This window comes from Sander lucioperca, chromosome 8 (assembly GCF_008315115.2).
Source record: "Sander lucioperca isolate FBNREF2018 chromosome 8, SLUC_FBN_1.2, whole genome shotgun sequence".
In the NCBI taxonomy this organism is placed as follows: domain Eukaryota; kingdom Metazoa; phylum Chordata; class Actinopteri; order Perciformes; family Percidae; genus Sander; species Sander lucioperca.
The window spans coordinates 31,151,022-31,173,953 of record NC_050180.1 but is presented as its reverse complement, the minus strand read 5'-3'; the positions used below and the strand labels follow the sequence as shown (position 1 = coordinate 31,173,953).

The window sequence follows — 22,932 nt, the reverse complement described above, 5'->3', positions numbered from 1 at the left end:
ATGCACACACACACACACACACACACACACACACACACACACACACACACACACACCTCAATGAAATATTGAGGGCCTTTCCCTGGGATGAGATCATCTGAATAAAGGCGGTGGCTGGTTGCTCTTCTCTTGCTGTGGTGATCTCCACATCTCTGGTTGATAAGATGAGCCGTGAAACGTGGGGAAACACATCCAGCACAGTACAGAGCGAGCAACTTGGCTGTTGTGACACGCTCGTAACGGTTGGAGGGACCAAAGCAATAACTGAGGGCATTTAGGAGCAGCACTTTAAACTGCTCCCTCCTGTTTAAATTGGTCACACAAAACTCTGCCAAAGATGCTAAAGAGCTGCTGGGATTTTGTGTATATGCAAGTGGAAATCTTCGTTTGCTAAATTAACCAAAGTGAAAGATTGATCCATTTGACTTTCATCCCTTTGTGTTCAGTTGAGAGATTGGGTCCAGGTCTAGGCTAGTTTAAAGACTGGAAGACGAAGCTCGACTCAATGCGATCTCTCATTAAAAGATTATTTCACTCGTCTTTCTGAAAAAGCAAACATGTTCCTCGGGCTAACTGTTCATAGTCTAAGATCAATGAGTATTTACTGCAGCACCTGCTATTCTTAGTGAAATTAAACAACAATTCATTTGTTAACATTCAAAAAACTAAAGCTCCCATGAAGTTATTTTTGGCAGCGTTTGTATTATACTTATTGTGTATTGCATACACGATGATTTCCCAAAACTGTCCCACTAATTGGTTTATGTGACAGACGTGTTTGATGCATCCACGTGACGTAACGCAAAAGAGTCAACATAATAGTAAGCTAATTAAGATTTAAAGTATTAAATGGCATGTTAGATATGATAAATGAGCAGCGTTCCAGGTTTGTCACAACACAGAACAACACTAAAGCCCTATTCGCATGGAATGGGTATTACTTTTTTACCAGGGGACCTCATGTGATTTAGAAATTACCCTCCCACGTCTGTGTTTAGTGTGGCGCATTCACACGGGATAAGTCTGTATTTTACCAAAAGTGACTGGCATTATCGCTCACATATGATGTAAACGCTCTGTCAAAACACAGCCAAAGCAACCTCGAATCACAGAGATGCCGATTGGCACGGGACTAATATTATCGTACAACCTCTGCGTTTGGCGAAATACGGCAGTTAATGTGTGGTGGAATTTGTACTAAATTAATTACAGACGTGGCAGATTCGCACGGGATTAAGATTACAGACGACCTCTGCAATTGTTACAAATTACAAGAAGTCCACAGATAAAACTTGTCCCGTGCGCATAGGGCTTAAAGCTATAGTTCGTCGTTTCTGTCGCCCCCATGAGGAATTCTAAGTAATGACAACAACACTGTCGGTGCATCTACATGTTTCAGTTCACAATCTCTTCACTAATTTACCAGAGAAGAAGTTCTTGGCCCGCAGGTAGCTGACACTCAGGCGGAGGATGGAGAGTTTGTCCAGACTGGCGGTGACCTCCTCGGGGAAAGGAAGCAGGCTGGCCAAGCGCTCCAGCTCCCCGTTCAATCTGTCCCGATGCCGTTTGGACGGGTTGGACTTGGTCCCTTCGGCTGGAGCCTGCTTCACCCTGACAAACAATATAAATGGAGAAAGAGGTCACAACAAAACCATCAGCATCACCATTTAGGACCCCTCAGCCACCAGGGGACCCCAAACAACCCAAAATGGGACTTCTGTTTGGGTTCCTTTCATTCTTGCGTTAGAAGGACATTTCAAAACAACTAATTTTGAAGGTTGCAGGGACACAATGGGCCTCATTCACCAATATCTTGGTCTAGTTTTCTCTTAAATATATTCTTAAGAAAGTCCCTAAGAAAAGTCTACGTCTGACTCATGACGTGTTCTTAAACAGCAGAATTGTTCGCAGGTGTGTTCTTAGAAGGATGAATCCCAACGTCTTCGTAAATTGACAGCTCGTGCCCATTGCTCCTATTTAGAATAGGTAAACGCCCCCGTTAATTTGCATAAAAGGGCATGAGATGGCAGGGCCGTGTCGCATGCACACTTAGAGAAATGTCCAAAAGACGTGGCAAAGACGGTGGAGGCCTCGACTCCAAAAAGAAAGAAAAACTTTAGTAATTCTGAAGTGGAGGTACTGCTGCAAGAAGTTAACGAAAAAAGGAGACATCATATTTAGTAGCGTCAGTTGTGCATACTAAGCAGCAAATAAAACCGATGCATGGAATGCAGTTACTCATGCAGTGAACGCTGTGTCTGGAGAAGGGAGCAGAACTGATGAAGTAGAAAAAATATGGTTTGATCTGAAATCTGAGGCAAAAAAATTATTTCAAAACATAGAAGATACTCTTAGCGTATAAATAGCGTGATCAATCACTTATTATTGGATATTACTGGATACTTATTTGGAAGGCAAAGCAAGGCAAGTTTATTTATATAATCCTAGCACAATCCATACACAATGGCAATTCAAATTGCTTTACAAATGAGCAGTAGTGTGTATTTATTAAAACAAACAAACGTATAATTATGTGTAAAATAATGAAAATAATTAGTTACAAAATGGAGAGAAAGGTTACATTTTAAATTAGAACGGACAAAAACGGTATAGCTACTTGTTTTGCGCAAACATGTCAGCTCTAAATTGTGCGTAAGAGTGCTCCTGAGGGTGCGTAAATTCTGTTCTTACCTAAGAACAAATCCCAAATAAGAAAACATTGGTGAATGCCAGAATCTTCATGAAAACTGTTAAAGTGAGGTTTAAGAACACATTTGTTCTTAAGAACGTTTGGTGAATGAGGCCCACTGAGATTAGAACAAATGCATCTTAGTGGTACTATACCAAATTGTGAATTAAAACATTAAATTCTAAATTAGAAAGTGTATTTTAAAGTTAAATAAACTTTTTGCACAATTTTGTTATTTGCACTTTCCATAAGAATGACACAGTACTACTGTGAATTATAACGGCAGAAATAAGTCATTTTAAAAAAATAATGCCTTTTGAGAGTGCCACCCAAAATGAGCTTTAGTTGACATTTCAGAAAACAACAAATGTTTTTGTTTTTGGGAAATTGTGAGATAGTGATCCACGACAATTTAAACATTTCAGTTAGAATAAACATCATGAAGCTCCAATTAAGTGATGGAATTAGCAGACTCCAAAAGGGAAATTTACATTTCTTCAAAAACATGATTTCCCTAATATTTTCCAAAATACATCATGTACTGTAGGAGGAGGCAGGTCACCTTAAGAGTATTTTTCATATTCATATTTATGTAATAGTTCTCTAAAATGTGCTAATGAATAAGAACAAAATAATTTCCCTATGTGAATTCACTTTAGCTATGACAGCACCTGAAAAAATTATGAGTATATAAGTCTTTCAGACCATAAGTCTGAAAGACTTGGATAAAAATCATTTCAAATTATAAAAAAAACCCACATCTTTTAAAAAGCAATGCTGAAATAAGCTTGTATTAATATTCTGGAACAATAAATGATCCAAAATATGTTTACATTATCAACATACAGAAAAATGTCCCTTCTACCATCTTCTGAAGGTTTTTTGCCAAACTGATGCTGCAAATACTGACAGTTTCATGTTTTGGCTTAATGCAGCAAAAACTAAAGACAAACTATTAAAACGCACAATTATGAAGTACAGTAGTCAAGAAATTGACTTTTTAGCAGTAAAGCCCTGAACTTTACTTTGTTCTCAGCCTCAATGGTTTTGATGAAATGAAATAACTTCAAACAAACCCACTTCATTTGAACCACACACATAAAGAATGTCAACAGAAAGGTAAAAAGAAAACAGCTGACATATTTGCGGGTGTGATTTACGTCATGGAACAAAATATGTTTCAGTTTAAGTGACCCACAGACTTCATTTTTTAGCGTGAACCAAAAAACCCTGGAGGAAACCGCCAGCTCAAACACATCAACAAACATATATGCAAACACAGGAACAGTTTAAGTGTTTAGGCAGTGATGCGTTCAAATGATTTCAATAATGGGAATTATGACACTTTGGGCTGTGTTTTGATTGGTTAAGTCTCTGCAGGCGCACGCGCACACACACACACACACACACACACACACACACACACACACACACACACACACACACACACACACACACACACACACACACACACACACACACACACACACACACACACACACACACACACACACACACGCGACTAGGGATAGCATCTTCTGTTTCTTGCTATTAACGTATTCATATTTTCTTACTATCCATTTTTTGTTGGACCACTTCACTGGATTTATTCAATTTTATTTATTTAATATTTTGCTTTTTCTTTTTAAGGTATTTTCCACCTAATGAGTTTTCCAGTCCACTGGCCATCATCATCTACAACAATGAGATGTTCTATTGACAGAGCAGTATACAACTACTACAGTTCACCACTGGGGTCTGAGACCCTGTCAGAGATCTCAGCGTGAACTGGATGATTAACAAAAAGAATTCATAGTATTCAACATAGTGGACATCTTTACGTCTTCAGGCCTGTGAGAAGTATTCAAAGCACACTGTAGAACCTGAAAGGAGGTTGAAAGACATTGAGACAACGCTTTGTTTTAAAAAAGGTCACAGGCTGAAAAGATTTGGGGCTCCACACAGTCTATACTCTCCTTTTCACGGCATCACGCAGTTGTGGACATGTCATATTGTTGTGCGATTGTGTGTGACCTACTTCCCAGTCAGTTTGTGTTGATGGCCTCATATAAAAAAAAAGCGAATAAGGGCCAAATCACAATTTTGACTATAGAATGCATTTTCTCAATTGGCTCCATAGAATAAAATGACGTTTTTTCTTTTTTGCTGTTATACGTATAGGGAAATATTTAACAGAATCAAAAAAAAAAAAAACATTACAAACAACAATATGGCAGCAACAAGAGTTGACAGGATGCAGGTGATGTGCCATGACTGTTCCTACTGTAGATCACACACACACTGTCACATTTTATCACTGGACTGGACATGAAGATCTGTTTATACATATCAGTGATGGCACTGTGCTTGACCTGCAGTGCTGATTGCTGTGTGTGTGTGTGTGTGTGTGTGTGTGTGTGTGTGTGTGTGTGTGTGTGTGTGTGTGTGTGTGTGTGTTGCAGTGCCTGTACCTTTTTTTTTTTTTTTTTTTTAAACCCCTCTTGTTTCTTACCTTTTTTAAAGTTTATTTCACACAAACCGTGACATTACACTTAGAAGTACAGAAATGTGCTTAAATGAAAGTATACAACAACATAGAAATACTGCAGTACATATAAAAGTTTAGGTTTTAGTTTGTACTTCATCAGCTAAATGTACTTAGTTATCAGTTGAAGCTCTCGGCAGAGTTGAGTTATTAATGCATTAATGTTGGAGCTTGTCCAGGTGTAGTTTGACTACTGCATTACAGTATTTTGTGGGACTCTTTAAAATGCATTGTGTGTAAAGTTGCAACACAACAAACTTTTTTTTTTTAAATTTTTATTACTGATTAATCTGCAGATTACTTTCTGATTTATGAAATGTCCGGAAATAGACCCACTGTACGAAAAGATAGTTGGTGGAGAACAAAAAAGAGCTGAAAGGAGGGTAAATGTTGGACATTCATCGGTTGGCCCAAAGTTTCATACTTAAATATGAAACTTATAGCAAAAGTTACACTGAACTTCTGCTGATTAAAGGCATCAGGTTTTCTGGTCTTAATGTAAAACAAATGCCTTGGCCTCCATTACAATTCAAAACACAATACTGCTGTTACTTTTAATTATTTGATTGACTTTTAATACATAGTTTAACAATGAACTAAATCCATGCAATCATATTAAATATCATCATAAATTGCCAGTCTCTTTATAAACAAAAGTGTCACACCTACAATTTTAGTCCATCATGCATTGTCTCATCCCAGAGGGGGATTATGGGATTTTTCAAGAGTCCTATACACTTGCAGACACTTCTACTTTTTTTTTTTTTGCACTATAGTTTCTGTCTTAAAATTCTCCCAGATGAAATCATTTTAAAATGGACAGTCTGTATGCCTGTATGTTTCCCTCACAGGTTGATTCCTGACACTTTGCACTATACACCCGCCCATTGCACACAGTGCTTGAACTACTTAAACAGCTATTTTGTATATATTTGTCTCCATTTCAGTATTTGTTTATTCTTAATTAATGTCTAGTTTGTTTGTTTGTAGGCCTATGTATGTTACAGTATGTAAGCACCCAATCACCAATGCAAATTCCATATAGTTCCACTGTGGCAATGAAGTTCTTTCTGATTCTGAATTACTGTTAGCAAAAACGACTTAATTAACAGAGCAAAACTCTGTAAAAAAATCTGTAAAGTGTCTTGAGATAACTCTAGTTATGATTTGATACTATAAATAAAATTGAATTGAAAGCCTGCAGCAGAGGCATCATCGATTGACACATGGCGTTGCCAGTCATTTTAAACAGCAGGTTAATACTGTCCTCACCGACAACAGTAGCTGTCTGACTGCTGTGTCTTACCGTGCACTTTGGAGCTTTTCCAAAAGTCAGTCACATGTGATCACATCACAGGATAAAGACGACCAAAAAGGCCTGCTTTGGATTCATTGTGTAGCCTACATGTGCTCTTTATAGCTAAATGTTTGACACAGGTTTTTTATCTCATGTTTTTCGATATTATATATATTACAACTGTAAATGTGTTTTAAATTTGTAAATTTGTTTGTTGTACATTTGTTCTTCTCTCTCTCTGTATGTATGTATGTATGTATATATATGCTGTTCCTAATATATATGTTGTCTGTATAATATATGTTGTTTGTATATCTGGAGTTTGTATATGTACTATATACATATGTATGTATATATACATATATTTATACTTATATTGTTTGTTCTGTTTAACCTGTTTGTTTAACTTATTTTAGAGAATGTGACGTGCACCTACAACACCAGAACAAATTCCTTGTATGTGTAAAAAACGTACTTGGCAATAAAAGCTTTTCTGATTCTGATTCTGTAACAATAATAATTTCCCCCTGGGATTATTAAGTATAAGTATTTCTGATTCTGATTCTGATATTGGCAGGGAAATGGCGTCAGTTTGACGCTGCATGCCTGGCGATGATGTCACACCACAACAGTAACCGCAGGTGCTCAGACGTTATACAGGCTGAATAACGTCAACTTGTCAACATGTCAAACTTTTTTTTTTTTTTTTCATATTCAGATTTTAGCCTCACCAATGCATGCTTTTAAATTAACAAACGACCGATCATTAAATATCCTGACTAATCAAAACAACCTGACGTGGAGGGGAAAAACGCTCCCTGTGATCCCGTGAAGGGCGTTTTGACCGAAAATGGCGCAACACCCTGCATGAGGGTCCCGGCGACTCGGTGACATCTCGACACAAATTAGGCCAGTGAAAAACAGAAGAAAAAAAAAAAAGTTGAATTGTGTGTTGTTTTTTTTGCGGGATTATGTCAAAAATAATGATACATCAAAATCGAAGAAGTGTCGAAGGTTAGAAGCAGGCCCGCACTAATCCGCAGGCATTAAAGCAACCATGCGCAACATTTTACAACGCGCAGAAAATGTCCACCTTATATATATATATGTTGTTATGGAAGCTCAAGAGGTAGCCTACAGCACAATATAAATATGTAGGCTATTATCTAGAGGGTGCATTTAAATTGATTTTGCGTCAGAAAGCAGACGAAATCTTGAATGCATGGGCTACAATCTATTTTCTAAATCGGTCAGGAAAAGGGCTTCTTTAAATGTTCTACAGTAATGCTCGGGCTTGCAGCAGACATCACATTTCATACAGGCCCTCCAGGTCGATTTGACATTTCGATACGAGGCTATTTTTTTTAGTGCATAGGCTATCATTGCAATTGATAATAAAAAAATTTAAAAATAAAATCAACTCACGCTCTCTGGACTGGTTTTCTCCTCTTGCGTCCTGCATACATGACGGCTCTTCTTGTATAAGCTTCCGATGAACCGCTCACAAATACACAGAGCCTCTTTTATTCCGCTACATGTAAGCCACCAACAATATTCTGCTATAATCCTCCAGATCAACACTGTAAACGCATTCCAAGAAAAAAAAATTATTTAAAAAATAAATCTGAGAAAATAAAATACGAAATAAACGAAATGATACGTTTTTAAGGGCCGATGCACTTGGAAAAAATAAATAAAATAAAAAATAAAATAAACTGCAGGAGAAAACAGCAAATTCCTATCCGCTTAAAAAAGGACAAGGCAGAAGAAACAAGAACGAAACAGCCGTTGTCCTATCGGCCCTCAAGATGAAGTTGTTCCAAGTGAAAAGGCGATGTTGACTTTTCATCCTCGTGAAGAAGAGAAGGATGAGATTAGGAGAGAAGAGACGCAGTCTGCAGAGGAATCCTTCCCCGTCGTCCCTCCAGCTTAGAAACACAACAACTTCTTCAAAAGTTCTAAATCAACGCAGTAAAACCTTCAAGTATATTTACATTTTCATAATCTACATCAGTGCTGCACTCCAATTAGCGCCGGACATGAGCTGCAAGGGGGTGGGTGGGTGGTGGGGGAGCGAGCGGGTGCGCGCATTCCACTGGGGGGCACGCCCGGCACAGATTTCTGACGGGCGCGCTTTAGAAGAAGCTTCTTATGAACATTACAGCACCAGGAAGGGGGGAGGGGGGCGGCAGGAGGCACGCGCGGGCACGTACGAGAGTCTCCTGGAAACACAGGCCGAGCGTGTCCACGCCGGCGCGTTCCCGAGCGAGTCCCGCCATCCAATCAGCGCTCAGATGAGAAGATGGAGGTTTATTATGTTGAGCCTGCGGTGGCCCGTGCTGAATGTGGGTCAGGGGTTAGACTTTTAAATAATGTATCTGAATTCGTACCAACATTCAGAAGCACTCTCTGCGGGTGATTATGTTTAGCTGCTGATGTCGGAAATAAAAGAAGAACCTGCAGTCAAAATCATTATGGGGGGGGGGGGGGGGACTAAGATAATTGATCTTTCAACAGAGTTAATAAAAGTAATCAGAATCAGAAAAGGATTTATTGCCAAGTAAGTACAGTTTACAAGGAATTTGCCTTGGTGGTTGGTGCATACATGAACATATTAGACATGGAATAAACAAACAATAAATACAGACACAAATAGCCTGACACACATACCAGTTTAACATTACATGTCATTTAGCTGACACTTTTATCCAAAGCGACTTACAATTGCTATATGTCAGAGGTCACACGCCTCGGGAGCAACCAGGGGTTAAGTGTCTTGCTCAGGGACACATTGGTTGATGTATCGCAGTGGGAATCAAACCCGGGTCACCCACACCAAAGGCATGTGTCATATCCACTGCACCATCACCACCAGAGATGTATGGATTAGTGCAGGATGTAAGTAAGTACCACTTTATTTAGCACTTTTAAAAACATGCAGTTACAAAGTGCTTCACACACATGCGCAATACATATAAAGAAAGAAATAAGAATAAACATGAGTTACAAGATACAAATTCAACTTAAAATACAGCAGCGGGTGCAGCCCTTTATACGGAGGCTAACGTATAAAAGGTGGGTTTTTAAAAGACGCTGGATGTGCAAAAATGTTGAGGGGATGTGCAAAAGTTCAGGATATATTGAATGTGCAGAGAACAGGTATCCACACGTTAAAGTGACTATATAGGCCTAATTTATATGATGTAATAATGCAAACCCTACAGAACATTATCAGCTGAATCTGCAGCTCCTCTCTGCTTCACACAGCTTTGTAGTCGAGCCAGACCGATATATATCGACGGGCCGATATTAGGCATTTCCCAAACTATCGGTATCGACATTTATAACGGCCGATAAATGAATATTTGAAAAATAAAATAAAAACGGACGAAACACCCTTCAACCATGTTCTGAGTGTTGGCGTTGCGTAGTTTGTCCACCAGAGGGCGCTCTATAACGTCCCTGTTGGCAACACTCGTGTTTAACGCTTTAAGTTCCATATCTTAAGTTTGTATTTTTATAAATTTTATTCATCAGAACTTTAATATATTTTAATGTTCATCTGTTCTGTTGTGACAATAAAACAAAGAAGTTTATTTTTAAACTGCATTATCATATTATTTTAGTGAGGACTCATAAATAACTACAAATAACTAATGTTAGGGAAATCGGTTTATGTTTTGTTATGCGTTTCTGGATTTTTTTTTTAAATGTATATCGGCCGATATATATCGGAATATCAGATTTTTAAATCACCAAATATTTGTATCGATATCGGCCTTAAAAATCCTTTATCGGTTCGGGCTCTACTTTACAGTGAGTTTGAGCTTATTGTTTAGCGGTCCGGTCCACAACGTTTTCTGTTTGCAGCTCTAAAAAAATTCACTGTACACTATACGTGGTCAGCAGCAAACAGCAGCCACAGTGATAGGAGACTATAGCTGGTGAACAAAGCGGAGCATTTAGCAGCTAAAGAGACAGATGTTCCCCCCTCAGGAGTCAGTAGAGACAAAAATACAGAGGTAAAACAAAGTGAATATGGACTTACATTCTCCAGGTGGGCGTCACATCTTCAGGAAATGTTCATGTTCTTCTCGAAAAGATCAGGTCATCATGTCAACGTAAAAGAAGAACAACACTATTTGATTCTTATTGGAATCAGTTTGACATGTGAGGACAACGGCAGGTGGAAATAATAACGTTAACCATGAATGCTTCATTTCTTTCATTCAGGTTTACCAGTTTCAGTAGGCTGACAAGCCAGACCCACATCAAGATGTTGGGTCTGGGAACTCACCATTGGAAGGGCTCAATTCGAGGGGCGAGATAAACTGTTGTCTTTCAAATTCCCTCTGCACTCATAGCCAACCAGAGCAACGCTAGCTGATAGATTAAACTTTTGCCGTATCCGGCGGCAAAACTCCGAACACATCTTCCTTTTTTAAGAATGACTTCAGTGCCGTTCTTTGTTCTTTTCTCAAAGAAAAGCTTAACTCCAAGTCTTCCAGAGTTGCAGCTAAAGCCGATATCGAAAGACCGCTATTCGCCAGCAGCAGCAGCCATCTTCTTTGTTTTCAAGTAGCAGGGAATTCACGCGGAACCGTCACAACTCTGCTGTCCTAATGTTAAGCCCGCCCACCGACTCTATACACAATGTGATTGGCCTGACCAGAATTTGGTTTTTCCAGCTCACAAGCCAACGGAGAGTTGCTAGACGACCCTGGCTGCAAATTACATTTGCTGCTGCTAGGGTGCGTCTAGATTTCTAGGCTACAGTTTCAGGGGATTTGCCCAAATATCTTTTTCTTCTTCCTTTAAATAGAATAAAACTATTAACAACACATTAACAAAGGACATTATTTGTTGACTGCAAAAAGGTAATTTCAGTTGTAAGTGAAAGTAAAATATAGTTTAAAGTTAAAAAGACTTAATGATTTAAAGGTCCAATGTGTAGGAATTTCTCCCATCTAGCGTTGAGATCATATATCACAATCAACTCTCTCGCACCACGCAGTTCAAGGTACGTATTACAGCTACGGTAGCCTTCACGCTTTTTTTTCTGATGACGCCGATCTCTTGCTCTTTTCAATATCCTTTCTCTTTTTCTGGGCGAAGAAGAAGACTCCTGTTCCTGAAATTTGGATTTTGAATACATGTGGTCCTCCATGTTTCCTTCTTCAAACTTGCCGGGGCCGGGAAGCTACGATACCCATTAGCAGCATTAGCAACACCTGTGAGTTTATCATGTGACAGCGAAAACGCGAAAGGCAGAGCAGTATGTCCTGTATGTCCCTTACCGGCTAACGTATTTCAAGATGGAGCATGAATATCGAGCGTATACCCCAGTTCATGCGAATGCAAATGTAAAATTTCAAGCCAAAAGGAATACTTGGAATTGATGGTGGTGGTAAATATTCATGAAAAAGGACAAGTTTGTGAACGGGCAACACAGATTTTGAGAATGAACAACTAAACACGCTACACACTGGACCCTTTAAACCCGGATATATATAAGAATTTCAATTCTTTGATTAAAAAAAAGAAGAAACGAGCCAAGAATGTGATTAAGTGTTAGATACCAACGTCAAGTGTTAGATACCAACGTTTTGATACAAATTATACAAATACAAATTGTCATGTTTTAGTCAGTACTCCGAATTTACTTAATCTAATCTCGTCGGATTGTGTGAAAACAGAGCTTCAACACAAGTGTGTTTTGACAGCAGACAAAGACAGATAGGTCTAGATGTTCATGCTATGGAATACAATACATTAGTATGAGTTACATGACATCAGGACCCCCTTAGGGTGCTCAAGACCCCCAACGCGTAGAAGGAAAACTAGGTCACCATGCTGATAGGTTGCAGTCCACTTCATTTATTTACCGTTTCAGACCTCTCCTCCTTTTCAGGATGACTTCTCTTTTTATTTTGTAGCTTAGCGCCATCAATTTTTTAACCCAAGGATGGGGATGTTGGTCTGTCTTCTGGTCTAATTTGACCTCATGCAGTCCAGAGCAAGACATTTTGACTAGAGCTGCACAGATGTGTATCCATTGGCAGATGTTATCGAGCAATATTGGCCTATATCTCAGACATATCGGTATCTATGTTTATGTGTTCTGACATGAGCCGTATATATATATATATATATATATATATATATATATATATATATATATATATATATATATATAAAAAATGCAGAAAACGATGCTTGGGGTGATTCAGAAATGGTGTCATAAAGCTATTTTTTTAATTCTTTTGTTTAAATGGTCAGCAACTGACATTGAACATGATGTTTATTTAGCTATTTATTTTATTCTTTATCTATTCTTTATTTTCTTAGTGTTTCCTTTCTAGAATTGGATGATAATGTGATATATAATGTATAATATGATTAGGTAGGCCTATTCTTTTATAATAAAGTTATCTGTTTAGGAAAGCAGCCTTCTACGTTCGCGGTCAAACCGGTGCTAAATCGATACACAATCGACATGGAAAAGCTTTATTTTTAAATTCACTGATCACAGCAGTCATGCTGTGATCAGTGAATCTTTCCCCTTCTAAATTCAATATACGTATCGGTCTCAAAAAGCCCATATCGTTCGGGCCCTAATGTTGACAATAAGTAACCAGTCTTTCATGAAATTTGGTTTGGATATTCATCGTTCCCAGAGCATTAACACTTACTCTCTCCATGGCCTTTTTTCCCCCCTTCGTTTCATCCAAATTAGTATTTTTGTACAAATAGCTACCATAACCTCACTGCATGTAAGTTATTTATAAAAAGAGACACACAAAGACATTCAGCAAAACACTTATTTATGTAACCTTTCATATATAAGCCTTCCTTTGACTTTGAATTGACTGTGTATATTTTAGTTTTTTGCCTATACAGTATACACTGCAGAAATCTGTAGGCACTTACCCTTCATGCCTCCAGGAAATGGAGGGGTTGGGGACAAGAGAGGTTTTGTGTTTGTTTAGACACTTTGTGTCCCACGGGGCAGCGACCGCCACGGCTGTAAATGTGTTTTTCATGCTCTGAGCCCGACAGAACGAAGAATTAAGAGGGCTCTGCTAGTCAAGGTCCTCCTGAAGGGGAGCTGTCCACTCAGAGGACTCCATTCAGACTGGAAGACGAACATCAAGCTTGTGGGTATTTAATTCAATTCATCTGACACTCTCAAGACACTTTACAGATAGAGTAGGTCTAGACCACACTCTATAATTTACAAAGACCCAACAATTTCCCAAGAGCAAGCATTTGTTGCGACAGTGGCGAGGAAACACTTCCATTTAGGCAGAAACCTCGGACAGAACCAGGCTCTTTGTGGGCGGCATCTGTCACTGCTGGTTTGGACACAGACACTGATACAGATATATACATAGATATAGAGAAATATGACTCAGAATTCACAAAGTCACTACACCCTGAGGAAGGGTCAAGCCGATTTGCTTTGGTGTATTTTTAATATCTTGCCCTGTTAATTAAAGGCATTTTATCACTTTTTGTAACCAACCTTGAGGGCCTGGACATATTTATGATTTTATTTTTGTATTTCTTTCATGTTGTACCCATTCCACTCGCGACATATAGTTAGTCCACAAGACAGCTGCTACATGTCTTCCCAGGGATTATTCAATGTAAGTTGAAAAAACTCCAGTGCAAAAACTTATAGTTGTACTATAAGTTGGTTCTTAGAAAACATACAGTACTGCACAACAACTGCAGTATATAGTTCAGGTTTAAGCTTGATTTATGGTTCTGCGGAGGCTTCACGCAGAGCTTTTGCTAAGGCTGATTTATGCTTCTGTGTCGAATCGTCGGTGTACCGCAGCCCCCTCTGCGTTGCCGCGAACCCGCCTCCGAGCCCTCCGCCGTAGCTCGACGTGCACCTCCAGAAATGTGTAACTTTGCGTCGAGGCAACGCAGACCGCAAGGACTGTGATTGGTCAACTGGTCCTGTGTGTTGATAGTCGGGGTTTCAAGCAGACTGTAGGGAGTAGCAACATGCTAGTTCACTGACATAAGCTTTGCAAATAAACTCAGACATATTTTGGTTACAACGACGGGGTTATCTGTTCGTAAAGTGTCTATATGTCAGAAACGTTTTGAAATTAGCACTTCGCCAGCAAGCAGTACTTTGTGGGCAGTTATGCTAAAGTTTGCTTGCTAACATAATATAAACTGGCTGGCAGACACCTCGCAAATAACCTCAGACTTGTCACCCCCTAGCGTTATGGCGGTGAAATGCACCGCTATGCAAAGCAACCCCGACGCAGAACTCCGAAAGGGTTACGACGCCGTAGGAGCGATGGCGTGGTGTTGACGCAGAAGCATAAAACAGCCTTTAGCCTACGTAAGTGGACGGACGCGGGCCGGGCTCGGACAGAAAAATGCAGCCCGATCTGCGCTCTACTACGTACATAGCAACGGCGTAGATTTTACGCAGAAGTATAACTCACGCTTAATATGTATGTGTAGTTAGAGGTTTGCTTTTTTTTGGCCCAGCGTGGCTACCATTTTTAGATGTTTTAGATCCATTTAAGATTTTCTTTTTGTTTAAAACACGTATATGTCCACTGTCTAGTTTTAGTCAGACCCAGATACATGGATGTACATTTGTGACTTAATGTGTCAATTAATGTGGAAACAGGTTAGTATTTGGCAATCTGATATAGTACACTGTCTGTCTATTATAAAACAGGTAAGCTACTGTGTTAGTGTGAAGCTAACTATTATCTAGCATACAGCAGTTGCATTAACTGTTTTTTTCTTTTTTGACCACTTGGGGGCAGAAGAGCTAATAACATGATTGACCCACGACCTGACATGTTACATGTTTGTTGGCTAAAGTGTTAGCAAACAACTACCCTGGCTTATATATTAATGAATAGGCTATATTAATGTTTATTGTATGCACCAAGACCCTATTGCTTGAGATTATTTAAAAAATATGACTTTATCCTACACTACACGACACTATCCATAATATACCATTGTAAATATGAGAGATCTTGCATGCAACATTGACAATCCGTCAAAAATGGGCAAATAATACAGTCCATGGATTGTATCTAATGTTTAAACAAATAGGGGAAACACAGACAATCACTCAAGCCTTCAACCTTTTGTGCTCACACAACATGTTGCCTGGACTCATTTTCTAACTTAATGAAACACAGTCAGCAGTGTTAAAGGGATAGGCGGTCAAAGTGTACTGGGAAATCAAATCGAGCTGTATATAATATTACATTAGCACGCAGGCTCTTTGTCCTCAAACCATAGACTGTGCCTTTGCAGTGGAAAAAATAAAAAATAAACTACTGAAAAATGTACGAGGGTTGTGGCTTTGTAAGTCATTTAATTTGTGGCTTGGGGTCTGCTTTGGTTTTGGGGAAAAAAACAGTCTGTTATTTTACAGCTTTCAAGAAAATACAAACTAATAACTTTGGCAAAGCGGGCTTTTGGCAGTAAGAGCATTGTGACCATTGTAACTGCATGTATACTCCATGAATACACAGGCCACAAATATTTGTTTCTATTCTTCTGAATAAAACCACAAACACAGGAAACACAGGAAAACAAGGCTTGAGCGACTGATATATTGCAGCCATATGGTACTTTATGAATTTTTATTTTTTTTTTAAATATCAGCAAATAAAATCCGATTAGGGATTCTTCACATTATTTACGGTATCAATAACTATTGGAGCACTAAATAACATAAGTATCAAGGCCAACATTTGTTACTGCGGTACCATATACGGTGTAAAGAAAATACCTTTATTTTCTGTACAGTTTGTTGTGCTATCGCAGTGGAGTAAAATATCAAATGTAATGTCTGAAATAAAGTCATTTCATAGAAAAACAATATTTTAAAATGTTGTTTTTTTCAAACAACAGAAAACATTCAAATAAATAAATCAGTCAAAAAGGATGTTCAAAATCTACAGCTATGTATAAGATAATAAAATAGTCTCAGCTAAACTGATGTTAGGCAGCACACACGACCAGTTAGTGTAGGAAATGACTTTATTATAAAATATGTTTAAGAAATTCATGTTGCTTCAAACCACAGGATTGGACCCTGCTGTCACGCTCAAGGGACTAAATAGATAATATTTTCAAATGCAATTAAATGCACATTTAAACAGTATTTGTAAACGCAGCCAACTTTTTCAACTCTCATCATATCCAAATACTGTACATATAATTGATAGGATGAAAATGTTACTGATTGACAATTTATTATTAAATATTTTCAGCAAAGTCCGAATCTTAACTGTTTATCAAGAGGGGTATTCGTTTTTGTACTAAACCGCGATTGTAGCTGGGTAGGAACCAATGTGTTTTAAACAGAACGTTCGGAGCGAAGCGCTGACGGAACGGAAACAGAGCCCCCTCCCCTCCTCCTCCCCTGTGTAGTCTTTTCGGTCATTCGCTTTGCTCAGCCGCTGTCACCGGAGCAACAGCCGTGGGTGTGTAATTGTTATATTAACAGCAGCCGGAAGAGTTTCCAATACAGCCATGGTTTCCAGTGGACAGCCTTCATGCCAAAACAGTTAGAATAGCGAAATAATGAAGGTAAAGTAAACACAACTCAGGGCAGCTAACGTTACACTGACTCAGAGCTAAGTTGTTTAAGCTTTAATAAGTGTTGCGTTTTAGGTGGAAAATGGTGGGAGCAACACCAACTGTGCACATATGCTAAACTAGAAAATTACACAATTTTACAATTTGAGATAATGCGCTATTTAACATTCCCCACACAGTTTAAACAGGTGATAATCTGAGAACATACCTGTTTGCCCCCATGTGCTGTTTAGCTGCTTAATTCGCCGTTTGAATGCACTGTCAGTATCTGGGTAACTGATGTTTGCCCAATGTTAACGCTAAGTCCTGCTGCTTTCATATTTAGTTATCCTCTCAGAAAGATGCTTGAGATCCTGAAAGCTTGTTCTTGACCAAGCGGCAACTCCCATTCAGGGGCGTGAAAAGTAAAACCGGAAGTGCCTTAAACCTGCATTTATCTCATCTCCAGCAGGGGGCGACTCCACAGATTGTATAAGAGAAGTCAGTTTCTTTTAAAGTCTATGGGGCTTTACACCCTACTTCTCACAGCTAATAACAACAGTTCATTTATTAGCTCTCCTTTCAAATTTAGAGTTGATATAGAGTCAGTTCCGCGTCACAAAGGGCTGTCCGGCAGCAAGGCAAAGTGGTACAAATACAGCATACACTTAAACTAATGTAAGTGTGATTCATTAAAGGTGCTCTAAGCGATGTTAGGTGACGTTACTTCTTGTTGACGTTCAAAGTATTTTCAAACAAAACGAAGACTAGCTCGCTCCTCCCTCCTCCTCATCCCGTCCCCTCCCTTCTGTGCTTCAGTGCACTAGCCCCCCCCCCCCCAAAATCCTTCTTGTCCATTATTGGCTGAACACTGGAACACGGTTTGTGTATGTTTGCATGGTCCAGAGGCCCGAGGCCTGTACTACAAAGCGAGATTTGGCGTTGGCGAGGTAACTTCAGGTTCAACCCAGGGTTTTCTGTACCACGAAGGTGGATCACTTGTGATCGGGTTCAGTCGCCGTGGTAACTTATGCTGAACGCCTAACCTGGTCGGGAGCAGGTTATGTTGGAGATCAGAGATCAACCGGTGTAAAAGCACCGCCTACTGACCAATCAATACTCGATTGATAACGGCGTCACCGTTCTTAGAAGATCCGGTGGAGCTCGGTGCGCGGAGAGAGATGTGCGCTCATAAAAGTTAAAACATTTAGAGAGCAACAACCCCGTTAACATTCCCTGATGGGTATCTTTATGAAAGATATAGATTTGAAGCGGAGGGAATTACATATAGGCTATTTGTCGGCTTCTTCAGCCATGTGTTGCCAATACGTACATCGGTTAGAATTATGTTTTGATATTTTATTTTCTCTCACAGCTTACCACTTCTGGGGTTGCAACTGAAATAAGAGGCTAAAACAACGACAGGTCATGGAAAGCAGAAGTGTAATTATGGTCAGATCTTGTGCCTGACTGATGGGAAAGTGACCAGTGTAGTCTAATGTAGGCTATTATAGTGGGTGTACTGTACTGTATTGGCCAGAATCTGCCTTTGGGGGAGGAGGGGGGCATATCATAGTGGGGGGCCTGGGTGTCCTCCCCCAGGGACGTTTTAAGCATCAACGACTTCATTTCCTGCATTCCGATACACTTTTATGCACCAATTTACAGTAAAAAAAATACCTTAGAAAAAAGGATGACACGGATGACAATTCAAAATTTATCAAAAATATAATCGAAAGTATGTTACGTGTCACTGGAAGTGATATTGATAGGATAAGCGTTGTGATTTACGCAAAACAGCGTTGGCTTTTTTTTGCCAGCTTTCCTTCCTGCATTTTGCCTGTAAAACCGTGTCTGTGTTTTTCATATGTATGTAGAATTATAATTTGCTCTTCTTATGTAAAATATGCAGCTCTGGTAGATGTTTGTGATTGGTCGTGCTGTGCAAACCCCGCCTCTTTTATGTGAACGCGCGTGCCGCTGGATTGGGAAACCCTGGGTTGACTGAACTAGTTGATAACCAGCGTCGTGACACAGCTTATGCAAGACCGCGGTTGTTAGGTTAGGTGAAGCCGGGTAACTGAAAGAAATCTAGGGCATGTTGATCTTGACAGGTCTCAGGTTGGACCGCTTTGTTTTTGTTGGCGTGTGTGGACCCTAGGCTGTCTACAGAGACCGCGTTTTTTTACAGTGTGTTTAGGGGACCGGCAGCTCGCGGATAGTGAGGAGATGTTTGCTGTATGTGACAAAACGAAGAGTACCTTTTAAGGTAATCAAGTTTAAGTCACTGTTGATGATAATTGTAATATAATCCATATCCAGTATAAAAGCAATCCTTGATGTCCACACTCTGCTGCTGAGACTAGTTATCACCACTATGGTTCAATAAAGTTTCATCTGATCTTCAACATTGATTTTTTTATAAGAAATGAGCCAAACACCGTTTTACTCATTGTACACATATTTATGAAAAAAACATTTAACAATAGACAAAGGCTGGTTATTTGTTTAACATATATTATGATATACATAACTACTTGACTAAATATAAGTGGATTACATGAAACTGAATAGTTGGGATTATTTTTTTCTTTTTTTTATACGAATAACAGAAATATTGCAAGGCACATGTTAGCATAAAAACATCAACACCGCTGTGAAGAAACATTTGGCTCCAGGTTTTTTTTTCATAGTGGCTACAGTCATGACGTGTCTGTATCAAAGTTCAATATCAAAGGCCATTTACAGGCCGTCCTTATAGCCTCCACAGTCTGCTTCACGCTGAGATCCTCTACAGCCGGAAGAGTCCATGACAGCTTTTTTTTTTTTTTTTTTAACACAATGAACAATGAGCAAAAAAGGACACAGGAAAGGAAGCCGTATTAATCTGTGCCCTAACTTTAGGCCTTGTACTAAAAAGCTATTTCCAAAAAACATACACGATAGATCCATAGAGAGAGGTAAAATACTGAGTGATTTCCCACAGTGCAGCAGGAATATGGTGAAGCTGCCATGTAGAAAGCTGTTTACGCTCAGGTTAATCCAAATCAATAATGCTGTTGTTTTTTTTTGTAGTGTGAATATAACAAAGCCAACATGAAGAGCACAAACAGGAAACAGACAAAGCCAAGTAAATATGATCTGAATGCATTTTTAGACCAGTTTAAATCTCCACATTCTTGGTACTGAATACTCTGCTTGTCAATGAAAGACATCTTACCATCTCTATTGAGATAGGTCAAGTTAAGCATGTTCCCTTGTTTCTATTGTTAAGGACGTTTGTGTACTGGAAAATGGACTTTAAGAAAGTCCTCAGAGCCTTTAAATGCACTTAAGGATACAAATTTCAATTTACAGTAACGGTACTGTATCTCCTATGAACATGGCTTCACTCAAATTAGTGCAGCTCTTAAGGATTGCCTTAAAAAAAACAAGCGCCATAGCATAAAATATTATTTTAAGATGCTTTATACAAGAAGGCACGGATATATTTATATGAAGATACTTTTAAGCTGCCGATTCAGCATGAAGGCACACAAAAATGTATATGACCATGCTGTATGCGATCATATAAATTAATGTTTGGTTAAGGCAATATATATTTTAGGCTGTTTCTACTCTGTATAACAAAATATAGGAGAATTGAACAGAAGTCTATATGGGTGAGGACAGAGTTGTAGGTAGGGAGGATCACCTGTGTCAAAAGTGCATCATTCTGAGGAGTTGGCCCATGAAATGGGACACAGCTTTTGTCAGCGTGGTTGAGCATTTTTGAGAAAGAATAAGCTTTCCCTAAAAGTACATCCATTTTTGGTTTAAAATAGAAAATTGAGAGACCATTTAGTCTTCTACTGTAACCTTTTTTTTTTTTTTTTTTTTTTGTAACTCATGCTAGTTATTTGACTTTCTTTCTTGCAATCACTGAGCATTTTGTTTAGACAAGTGAGTGCATGATTACAGTTTGGGGGAATGTGGCGTAGTATGTTTGACAAGCTTGAAGTGATTTCTGATGGACTGATTTCTTAAAGCTCAGTGACACACTTGCAGTTTACTTTTAGTTCCATTGCTTTTTAGACATGAGTAAGGTGCATCTAAAAAAAACTAAAAAAAACAACCCACAAGTACAGGTCTTAATTAGCAGCAGTGCATTCACATTAACTCAACTGCAGCTATGCTTCTCTTTTTAAAAAATGTCAGTGAAATGGAAATAATGCGACAAACCAAAATGTTTGCATCCCTGACAGAAGTTTGCAAAACATTTTTCCTGATTTCTTTTCCTATATTTCTGACATGTTTACTATTGGGATTTGAGCTATCTCTGCATCTCCAACCGGAAAGTATTCTCCATAAAAATGCATTTACACTGCACACGTGGATTACATGCTGAGGCATTCTGTACATATGAGATTTTTGTGAGCCAAAGCAAACATTTTGGTGAAACAAATACAATTACAACATGTATTTATACACTTTACATCAACCACATTTAAGGGATCCATTTAAAATATACAGATTTATAAGGTACAGCTGTGCTTTCAGGTAGCTATCACTTTCAGTGAGTCTTTACACAGATTTTTATAAAGATGATGACTTCTCTTAGAAAAAGTCTCCACTTTGTAAGCATCAAATTTTAGAATGATTATATATACTGCATTTTTTTTTTTTTTTCCATTTTCAGGTATTTATACTTGGGAGATAAATACATTTATGTCCCTGGCTGAAAACAAGGACGTGACTAAAACCTGCTTTCCCTTATAAAAACCTATTTCTTTGGCTATTTGGATTTACTTGACCAATCCTCCTAGCTGGCTTAAGCTCCATCCTGGTAAATGCACTTGTGGCTTCATACTTCATTATTACTATAGTGTATCTTCACTAAAAACTGACAAGCAACAGCATCTAAAACATTACAGACTGGACAAAGTATAACTGATACAGAGTGATATAAAACATATGACGACGAGGGTAGGCATGAGAGTCTGTGGATAAGCACTGATACAGGCAAACTATACTGAGTTTTGTCCTCCTGGATGTGTCGCGACAGAAATAACAACATGGCTTGGCTCTACTTTGTCAGGTACACAGCGGCAACATCAAGAGCAGGAGCGTCAAAAATCCCATTGCTTTCAGCGGAGACTCTTTCCCCCTGCTGAATAGAGCAGAGAGGACACAGGGTTAAAGGAAAATGCAGTTAAAGGAGAAATCCAGCACAAAATGAACCTAGGGATTAATAATAGGGGTGCAGGAAAAAATCGATACAGCATAGTATCGCGATATTTTTCGTGGCAATACTGTATCGATACGCAGACGCCAAGTATCGATCTTTTATGATATATGTGTTGGTCAGTCTGTCTGCTTGACAATCCCATTTTGCAGCAATAAAATTGAAGTGAGATGAACAAACAGAGAAATGTATCTTTTTAGATAAAACTGATGTTGACAAAATTTTCCTTTGGGGACATCATTTGAAATTGGGAAAAATTTGAAGTTGGAAAAAAGGTAATACATTGCAATATATCACAGAATATTGCAATATGTTTAAAATCGCAATAATATTGTATTGTGACAAAAGTATCGTGATGATATTGTATCGTGAGGCCTCTGGTGATTCCCACCCCTAGTTAATAACACATGGGTACCGAGTCAGCCGTTCTCTGGGTTATGTTTTCATGCTAATCGAATGTGACCAGTTTTAGCGCAAACCGCTAATTAGCTTATAACGCTAGTCGTTGGGGCATGAGTAAAGTAAAAAGAAATCTCTATTTCTATACCACTAACAAGGCTCAAAATAGCACCCTCATTATGCTACCGTGGAAGTGT

At 38.8% G+C, this 22,932-nt stretch overlaps 2 protein-coding genes across 4 annotated transcripts in view; both read right to left on the bottom strand.

Moving 5' to 3' along the window:
- The window catches only part of LOC116056135 (aryl hydrocarbon receptor-like), a 69,251-nt gene extending 58,645 nt beyond the window's left edge, over positions 1-10,606 (bottom strand). The window contains exons 1-2 of one of the 2 annotated variants that reach the window (XM_036004308.1): positions 10,580-10,606; positions 1,424-1,611 (exon numbers count right to left, since the gene is read on the bottom strand). In XM_036004308.1, the coding sequence (XP_035860201.1) occupies positions 1,424-1,611; positions 10,580-10,581 (190 nt within the window). In that variant the 5' untranslated portion in view covers positions 10,582-10,606. Of the gene's footprint in view, positions 1-1,423; positions 1,612-7,956; positions 8,584-10,579 lie in introns of those variants that run through there. The other variant, XM_031308319.2, reaches the window with a different exon arrangement.
- Positions 10,607-19,703: 9,097 nt separating this feature from the next.
- The window catches only part of LOC116056011 (aryl hydrocarbon receptor-like), a 44,599-nt gene continuing 41,370 nt past the window's right edge, over positions 19,704-22,932 (bottom strand). The window contains exon 11 of one of the 2 annotated variants that reach the window (XM_031308217.2): positions 19,704-22,258. In XM_031308217.2, the coding sequence (XP_031164077.1) occupies positions 22,178-22,258 (81 nt within the window). In that variant the 3' untranslated portion in view covers positions 19,704-22,177. Of the gene's footprint in view, positions 22,262-22,932 lie in introns of both variants that reach the window. The other variant, XM_031308154.2, reaches the window with a different exon arrangement.